This window comes from Berghia stephanieae, chromosome 3, assembly GCF_034508935.2.
Source record: "Berghia stephanieae isolate SIO BIC M18660-M18661 chromosome 3, UCSD_Bste_1.3, whole genome shotgun sequence".
NCBI lineage: Eukaryota > Metazoa > Mollusca > Gastropoda > Nudibranchia > Aeolidiidae > Berghia > Berghia stephanieae.
In genome coordinates, this window is record NC_088362.1 from 37,585,726 (window position 1) to 37,595,725 (window position 10,000).

Genomic DNA, 10,000 nt, shown 5'->3' on the forward strand with positions numbered 1-10,000 from the left:
ATCGATTTAAACGACCCGCCCTCATCTTGGCAAAAGTAAAACGAATTCTGGCCAACTTTTTGAATAAGGGTTTTGCAGAGTATGGCAGATTCAATTGTAATTTCAATTATACCACGTATGGATTCAGTACAAACGAAATTCTTAACATATATGTTGCAGTGAATGACATATCAGTCGGATGGTGAAAAGGTTTGTACTGAGATATTGTCAAGTTTAGTAAGAAAGTCAATTTTTATAAAAAATGAGTTCTTTTTATAAATAATTAAATCAACCTTTTTTTGTAAATCTTCGGGAAATATCAAAGCTTAATTTCACTTCTAAACATTTTTACAGCTAGTCAAGTTGAAAATGTATGAAATTTGAGAAAAGTTGCTGGATACCTTTCCCATACATCTGACCATAACTGCATGAAAAATCACCCGATTTACTTCAAATAAAGATTGAAATGCTCTGGTGAGCACATTATTTCAGAAAATGCAAAACAATCCGACTGGTTACGTCATGCACTGACACATATATGTATGTATGTAATATTCCGCCTTATAGAATAAGATAATATTATGTTGATGAGACATGGGTATTGGGCATTCAAAATTTGAAAAATAATTAGGGTATTAAAAATTAGGTAACTTACAAATATAAAATGAATCAGCACTCTCAATAACTCCATAGAATGAACGGAAATGACATCACTCGGCTCTTTGTTTTTATTTTTAGACAGCCACATGGATTCACTAAATTATATAATTTGGACTGTGTGTTACACGCATATTTGTAGGCTAGTAAATAAAGTAAATTACGTAGAATGCTACTGTATTCAGGCTGGTGAATAGTGTGAGTATTTTACCTAAAAGCATAGCATCAATAAGTGGACACCCTTAGAATCACGAAAAGAAATTTTGAAAGTTTGAAAATACTCAGTGTATTTATTGTTATACGAGGAAAGAAATTCAGACACAACTAATTAAGTGAGAAATAAATATCTTTAATTTGTTTTGTTGTATTTTAAAATTCTATATCGATATCGCGATGCATCCACAAAGTGTGTGTGTGTGTATGTGCGTGTGTGTGTGTGTGTGTTGTTTTCAGTTAATGTTTTTTTTCAGACAACCACCAAAGCTATATATAATATAAAATTAAGAAATCAAGGAGCAGGCACCGGTGTAAGTTAAAGAACTGAACAAGTGTGTATGAACGATGCCAGACAAAGCAAGAAGGAAAAACACAAGAAAAAAAAAACATCCCAAAAATTCTGTCGACCTCGACTGGGGATCGAACCTCAGAACTTCTAATTACCGGTCAGACGTGCTACCATTGTACATATATATATATATAATCATAATTATTAGTAAGAATTCCTCGTTATTTCAATTTCCGCTTCCAATATCCACATTAATGTTCAATCAAGTTTCTGTCGGAAATCCTTTGTTGATTCAAATATCAATTATTCAAATATTTATGTATCATAATGGGCTAGGAAACAAACTATTTTCACAACAAAACACCGCCATGGTACTCTTTTAATTCCATCCAAATGATTGGCCGATCTCCAGCCCTGACACAAACATAAATGTAATTATAAATGGTACCATAAAGAAACGTTTGTGTCAAATTGGAAAGATTCTGTCAATATTTGACACATCAATAACTTGAACGATTTAGAGAGGCCGGCTCTGAATGTATTCCACCTAGACATCTTGCACATCTGTCGGCTCACAATGGTCTGCCAAAAATAGATTAGCCTTATAAAAGTTAAAATCTCATGAAAATTTCCTATAGATCAAATGAATACCTTAATATTTTTTTGTTCTTAATAAAAGATAAACGGGATAAACAAGAAGAAGAAGAAGAAGAAGGAGGAGGAGGAAGAAGATGAAGAAGAAGAAGAAGAAGAAGAAGAAGAAGAAGAAGAAGAAGAAGAAGAAGAAGAAGAAGAAGAAGAAGAAGAAGAAGAAGAAGAAGAAGAAGAAGAAGAAGAAGAGAGAGAGAGAAGAGGAAGAGGGAAGAAGAAGAAGAAGAAGAAGAAGAAGAAGAAGAAGAAGAAGAAGAAGAAGAAGAAGAAGAAGAAGAAGAAGAAGAAGAAGAGGAAGAACTTTAATAATAATAATTTTAATAATTATGATAATGAAAATTCTAATACAAAAGGTTGATAATAATAAGTTACTCCGTTCTATTACCATTTCTTACTTCATAATTACTTCATAATGTCATATCATATGGAACAAAAGTATGTTATGGCACCACAATTCTATTTGATGCTTCACAAGACACTTGATAAAAACAACCCTAACACCCATCAGTTGCTATGTTAATTTACTCATTGATATCTGAATAGAGTGAGGTAATGTGTGTTAGTATCTCGCAGACAGTTTAATACATTATAGTAAATATCACAATTTTTTCTCAAAGTTCATAAACCAATTTGATGAGCACGAAATGCAGTAGCTGTAGGTATTCAAAGGTTCTAGGCCAACGTGTACATCGATGCAGGTCTGATCAGCGGGTTCAATTATGGGCTCGGTTTAACATTGTTGTACAGGAGAATAGTTTGCTTTGGTTTGATAGTATTTCCATTACAACAACGAGACCATAACAAATTGGGTTATCAGACCTGAAAACAAGTACATGTCGCTCAAGATCCTACTTTTATTTTCCAAAATCACTATAAAAGCTTTATGCCTGTTTTCAAGTCATATATCAAATCCAATGAGCTGCCAGACCCTGGGGAAAGACAAGTATTTAAAAATTTGGACAGAAAACTCCTCCTTCATATATCATCAATTTCGATGTCCGACTTGCACAAATATCTCAAACATAGGGTTCCAGGATTGAGATTTTTGTCAAAATGAGGGCCATTTAAATCGATCGGTATTTGGAGGACAACTTTTCTAACTAAATTTTTCCAGAGTACGGGCAGTCAACTCGTCAAACTGACTCACCTCAGTGAATAACTACGGGGTCATAACATGATGGGGACATTCACATCTAGAAATAGTTCATATCAATTTTGCTTTTAAAAATCTGCATCTATTCTAAATGAAAGCAATAAGAAAAATTATGCCCATCCGATCCGCCACGACATCATAAGATACCGTCGCCTAGGCGCATTCCATGAAGGAATATAGATGATTCATCAAAGAAGTTGATGTCAACAGGAATCACCCATGTTGTCCAAAGTGAGCAAATTGGGGGTTAATAATATTGCCCAAGGGAAAAAACGAAAGTGCTTGAAGCGGGGGTCGAGCCCAGGATATTCCGGGTCACAGTTAATGCCTTAACCTTTAGGCCACTTCGCACCCCCAATCCCCAACAAAAAACAAAACAAAAACAAACAAAAACAAAAACAAAAAACAAAAAAAACAACAAAACAACAACAACAAAAAGAATAATTCATCACTCGTGATCGACCTATCTGATAACCCAAATTGTTCTGGCCGCATTGTTGTAATTCTCAAACCAATCCACAACAATATTGTCCATTACAACAATGTTAAACCAGGCCTACAATTGCACCCCGTCATCAGACCTGTATATATGTGCACCTACCCCTTTTATCACCTGTAATATTGGACAAACACGGGGCCTCTGTTGGATAGAAACACACGGGGATATAAAACATTGTTATTTTCACAATCATAATATGATACATGGCATGGCAAGATCATATTTAAAGTTGGGGGCAAACAATGTGGGGGAAAAATATATGCAGATATTACACAACAAAATGAAAAACTTTATAGAGAGGTATCTTATTATAGCCGCATGGATAAGCACGCAATGTTCTTCATTTCACTTTTTTCGTTATCAAAATTAATCTGCACTCATAAAAAAATGACTCACATCAGTTAGTACGAAACCAAAAGAACATATTTGTTGTTGTTTAAAAAAAACAAAACATCTATCGTGTTTCTGTTCGGTTTTCTCGTGTTTTTATTTTCTGGCTGTATTTGCAATTTTGACCCTTCATCACCCTGATTTTGTGACGGACATCTGCCAGACTCACTTGTAAACAATCTTCTCAAATTTCTATTATTTTTAATGATTTTAATGCTGGAATGTTGAACTGAAAGCCAAGATGATCAAACGTGTTTTTTTTTTGAGTTTTTTTTTCTTCATTAAAGAGGGGTGATATCTTGAGGGACGATAAACACAAAGATCTTTTATATGATTATTTCAATTTCCAGGTGATTTTTGAACATGTTGTACAATCCCGAGATAATACTATTTAGAGACGATGGGACACATTTTATCTTTCACAGCTTTCAGCTTTTACAGTGGAATGATTATAACTTGTCTGTAATCTTTGAATTTCGCCATCACTGGAAAGCTACTTTGGTGTCCCCTCCCTGAGGTCGCACATTGACCACTTTGCTGCTCCCATGGACGCGGCGGGCATTGCAGCAATTGGCCAGCTTGTCTTTCAGGCTGAGCGTATTGACCAGCACAAGCTCTAGAAGTTCTCCAAATGTCAACAGACTTGCCCCCAAAAAGAGTCCCATGTTCCCGCCGAGCATGGCTGTGGAAAGAACAGGGTTAAAATGTAGAGAATATCAGAAAAGTCAGCAGAGAATTACCAGGAGACAATAGAGAATAAAAATTTCGCGACGAATATAACATAGAGACGATTGAGACATTGAGTAAGCTCTGATATTGGGGGTGAATATTAATTCAGAAAAGTGGATGGAGCAGGCAATTATGTTGATAATAACAGAATATGAGGTGAGTAGAAAGGTGCCAGAAGACAATAATAGAGAATAAACAAGTCGCGGCGATGGGGGCTCGAACCCAAGACATTTCTCATACGACATCCATCTGGCCGTGAGAGGGACGCTATGCAGTCGACGCCATCCACCACTCCAAAAAAAAAACAAAAAAAAAAACAAGAAGTGGTTTCAAACGTAGTGTCTATCCCGAGTCCCTCTCCCGACTTATCGAGGTCATGGGTTCAAGACACTCGAACTCCGCGAAGTTTGTTTACAAGCCAGCAGTGATGCTAAAGCATTTAAGTTTAAAATGTAGTTATGTGATAGTGCTCACTAGAACAAATCAATAAGACTATAAATGTTAAAAGGTTACACATCGTTTTGTGTTTGTCGTTAGTTTGCTGAGTTGAGCACTGACTGCCATAGGGGCAGCGTGGCTCAGCTGTAATGACTTTGCTTCGTACCCAGTAGTTCTATCAACCGCCGCTGCGCTGAGTGGCCTTGTCACCTCGCCCTAGCTCAATCTGCGACGCTGCACTGCGGCTTACGCCTTCAACTGCTACCAGCGAGGTCTTCCTTTGTCCCAGGTTTGAGAGTTTTTACCAAGTTGAAGGTCATTTAAAGTGATCGATATTTTAAGGAAGAGTTTTCTGATCAAATGTTTACAAATAGCAAATACTTGTCTTCCCATTGTACTCTGCGTGTCCCGGGCTCGATCTTACCTAAAATACTGAACCAGTCTCCGTAGGTGGCCACGTGACGGGACTCCCTGACCACAAAGTCTTCAAAGAACAGATGGATCTGCATGAGGGACTTTTGACTGGGAGAAAAAAGAAAATATTGCGTTTATATATATATATATATATATATATATATATATATATATATATATATATATATATATATATATATATATATTATATATACATAGATATTTCTTCATGACGGAGCTCTATATTAAGCCATCAGCATAAACATTTTTTCAGAAATTTGTCTTACACCAGTGACAACTTCCTAATTTCTCAATGTGTCTTTCCATAGACAGCAAGCAAAGCGGCATGAACCGTAAAGTCCAACGTAACCCCACATTTCTCATTGCCGTTTCTCGGCAGAGTTAATGGGTTTAGGAGAAAACATCTCTAAGTAAACACAAACAAAAACTCACATGTCCGAAGTTGAAATGTTCAAAGTCTTTGAAATGCTTTTGGCAGCGACATCTGAAGGGAATGCGGCTGATGAGTAAATTGGATCAAAATAGGCGAAGTTGCAGGCGAAGGCACAGTCGAAGATGTTCTCACTCGTTGTTGTATTCTCGTAGTACTCCTCTGGACAATGATAATAATAGTGATAATAATAATAATAATAATAATAATAATAATAATAATAATAATAATAATAATAATAATAATAATAATAATTTAATAATAATAATAATAATAATAATAATGATAATGATGATGATGATGATGATGATGATGATTATGATGATGATGATGATGATGATGATGATGATGATGATGATGATGATGATGATGATGATGATGATGATGATAATAATAATAATAATAATAATAATAATAATAATAATAATAAAAATACGAGGTGGTATCGTTCGGCTACACTTCTATGTTCAAGGTATCAATCCAGGTTCGGAAGTCATCATCACATTTGTTGATGGTTTCAAATCCCCCTTCCAGTTTTGTCTCTGGGCAATCTAGTACGAGGTGGTTTGCATCTTGTGGTGCTTGGTTGCACTTTGGGCATGTTGGTGATTCTTGGACCCCCCATTTGTGCATGTTGTCATCTGTTCTTGTATGTTTTGACCGTAGTCCATTTGCAGCTACCCAGTATTTTCTTGGTTGATCCTGTAGACCTTGGAGACTTTTAAAGGGATATTCAATTAGTTCCCCTCCTGTTGGTTTATTCCTTTTCCATTCCTCGCACCAGGCTTCTTGCGTGTTGTAGTTTAATTTCTTTGATAGGTAGAAAGGTGAACGAGGTTTTAGTCTTGATGTTGGGGGCGCAGTTTTGTATATGGTTTGCAGAGGAGTTCCACTATCTTCTTCAGCTCTGGATATCCATTTCTGTGTTGCATCCTCTCTCCTCAAGTGGGGTGATGCTATAGCGCTCATGACTGGCAGCCATTATGTTGAAGTTGATTTCAGGCATCCAGTTACTATTCGCATCGAGTCTCTTAGTTTCGCATCAACAAGGTTTGTATGGGCACTTCTCGTCCAAACAGGAGCACAATATTCTGCCACACTGTAGAAAAGGGCCAGGGTTGATGTTCTGAGAAGAGTTTGCGATGCTCCCCATGTTGTTCCTGCCAGTCTTCTGAGTAGACAATTTCGTTTCCCTATCTTTCTTGCTGTACCCTCAAGATGGGTTCAATAGGTCAGCCGTCTATCCAGTGTCACTCCGAGGTATTTTGGATTTTGATCAGTTGGTAGTGTTGTGTCATCAATCTTGATCATCAGTTTTCGTTGTGATTCCCTGTTGTTAAGATGAATTGCAGTTGCAACTGTTTTTGTCGTATTCAATTTTAAATACCATCTGTCAAAATACCTTTTCATGGACGTGGTGTCTTTGCTAAGCGTTGTTTCTATATCTTCCCAGTTTCTTGATTGGTATGCTAAGGCCCAGTCATCTGCATATCCTATAAAAATAATGAGGGAGGTAATGGTACAGCTATAGAAGGGGAGAGTGTGACGTGCACTTATTTGCAGGTCTGATAACCCAATTCTTTATGGGCACATTGTTATAATAGCAATCTCAAAAAATGACGTAAAATATTACAACAGTGTTAAACTAGGCCAATAAGTGGGTACAGATATCAGACCTGCATAAATGTACACGTCGGGAGGGGGATATTGTAAAGCGAAATTATATCATATTTTGTCTATTTACAAGAGAAATGAATGACCCACTTACCAAACAGAGGCTTGTAACAATGGAAGTAATCATACACAGTACAAGCTGTAACAAAAATCATAATTACCAAGTCATGGAAGCAATCAACTTGTATTGTAAAATAAAGGGAGTAAAAAATGACTCGTATAAAAGATACAAAACAAAGTAAAACCAACGTTTCGGCCTATGGCCTTCTTCGGGTAAACAAGAAAAGGAAATATGTTATATTACATTGGCATTATGCTTAAAACGGTATATGTAAAAAATGTGTGTGTGTGTGTTTGTGTGTGTGTGTGTGTGTGTGTGCAAGAGAAGGAGACAGAGAAAGAGAGAGAGAGAGAAAGAGAGAGAGAGAGAGAGAAAGAGAGAGAGAGAGAGAGAGAGAGAGGAAGAAAGAGAGAGATTTAGAGAGACAAATTGTATGACATGGGTTTTTCCAAAACAAATAATGACCTTTTTGTGATGTCATTCTGGAACTTGTTGGTTTTCATTCATAGTGCAATGTACATTTTAACAACTGAGTACTTTCATTTTTATATGATATACGTTTCATTAATCAGTTATCTGCCGTACTCTGTATTTAAAAATTTGGCCAGAAAATCATCCTTCAAAAAATGGTCCACCAAAATGACAGATTACTTTTTTCGGTACAGTTGCATTTCTTCTGTGTCACGTCTGATGCACGGTGATAAATACACGACTTCATGGAGTAATGCTCTTCTTCAGGCGCGTAGTCTGTGTTATCGGCGGCTGAACAGTATCCGTCCTCACCGAAAGCTTTGTAAGGGGACGCAAGGAACTTGAACTAAGGACAAATAAAAATAAAGATATGTGGGGGGGGGGGGGTGATGGAACATTGAAAAAATTAAAGCAAAGGAAATTTTAAATGCATTGCAGCTCGATTGAATTCATTTACATATTTTCTTCGGACAATAACAAACAAAGAGCAAATGGATGTCCAGACAGGCGCAGAAAGTGGCGATGGGTTGGCCATACCCTGTGGACGGAGCCCTGTAAAATAACCAAGCAGGCTCTCGAATGGAACCCACAGGGCAAGAGGAAACGGGGTCGTCCAAAACAGTTTTGGAGGAGACGCCTTCACCAAGATGTGTGCGTCTCCAATTTTATCTGGAGTGAGGCAAAGGTCTGTGACAAAGGGTAGAAGAAGATGGAAGAGACCCTATGCTACTCCAGGAGCCAACAAACTTAAGGAAAATAGGTCACATCTTTTAATAATTAAAAAAAAAATGTAATTAACTTGAGATTTTATGTAGAGCAATATCCACTAAACGTGCTTAGAGAAATGACCAATAGCAGAACTTATATTTAGGACGAGAAGTAACATCTATTAGGCAAAATACATTTTTCCCAAAGGAGGCAAATCTATTAACGGCCATGTACTCATTTTACACCTCAGTTAGTCGAGAGAATGTCTGTAAAGAGCCTTTTAACGAATGCCATACCACAAGATCCCATAGCTGTAAGTAGTCATGGCTAAAAGAATAGGACTCAATAAATTCCAATCAATGACGAGATAAGATAAATACCAACATAAAAAAGGGGGGGGGGATGTAATTGAATAAATAAACACTTAGACATAAAGTTTAGTCACATGCCCTTACAGAGAGAACGTCAACATAGGCCCATGCGCCTCTTTTATCAACTCATGAAATCTATCGTTTGGTTAATGAGATATCACTGATTACATTTGAGAAATCACTTTTCAAAAAAATGTTATTATATACATATTTATGAAATAAAAATATAACCAATACACTCATTTTGATGAAAAGTTCACAGTGATGTGTTACAAGGAATGAAAAATAATAAGGAACGCACCCAAGATTAAGATTACCGCCGTTGAAATCACTGACTTCACGGTTCGGTAACTCAGACTAAAAGATCGCTGAGAAACGATTTAACTGGTGCATCACTGTGAACTTTTCATCGAAATATGTTTATTGGTTATATTTTTATTTGATAAAAGTATGTTTATAATAGCATTTTTAAAGTGATATCTCATTAACCAAGCGATAGATTTCCTCAGTTGACAAGAGAAACGCATGTACAATGCAATGTTTCCGTTCTCTCTGTAAGGACAAGTCGTTTAGTCATAATAATATTTTAAAATATTTCCTTAGCTTAAAAATACATGACAGTAACCAGTTAACTGACTTAATCTGAAAAGAACATGTATTTACAAATTTCGTCAGAAAATTCGTCCTTCAAATATCGATCGATTTGTTTGACTCCCATCTTGGCAAAACTCTCGAGCCTGGGACTTCGAGAAGTAAATAATTAAATAAATAATTATGAACGAGTAAAGCATTGAGAAGTGAAAGAATTCCTGGAGAGATGTACAGTTTGATTAAAAAACTAAATCTATT

At 36.4% G+C, this 10,000-nt stretch overlaps 1 protein-coding gene across 1 annotated transcript in view; it reads right to left on the reverse strand.

Moving 5' to 3' along the window:
• Positions 1-674: 674 nt before the first annotated feature.
• LOC144967675 (bile acid-sensitive ion channel-like) overlaps positions 675-10,000 on the reverse strand; it is a 30,558-nt gene continuing 21,232 nt past the window's right edge. The window contains exons 9-13 of the mRNA XM_078905202.1: positions 8,253-8,418; positions 7,635-7,679; positions 5,869-6,028; positions 5,426-5,523; positions 675-4,516 (exon numbers count right to left, since the gene is read on the reverse strand). Of these exons, the coding sequence (XP_078761328.1) occupies positions 4,317-4,516; positions 5,426-5,523; positions 5,869-6,028; positions 7,635-7,679; positions 8,253-8,418 (669 nt within the window). The 3' untranslated portion in view covers positions 675-4,316. The remainder of the gene's footprint in view (positions 4,517-5,425; positions 5,524-5,868; positions 6,029-7,634; positions 7,680-8,252; positions 8,419-10,000) is intronic.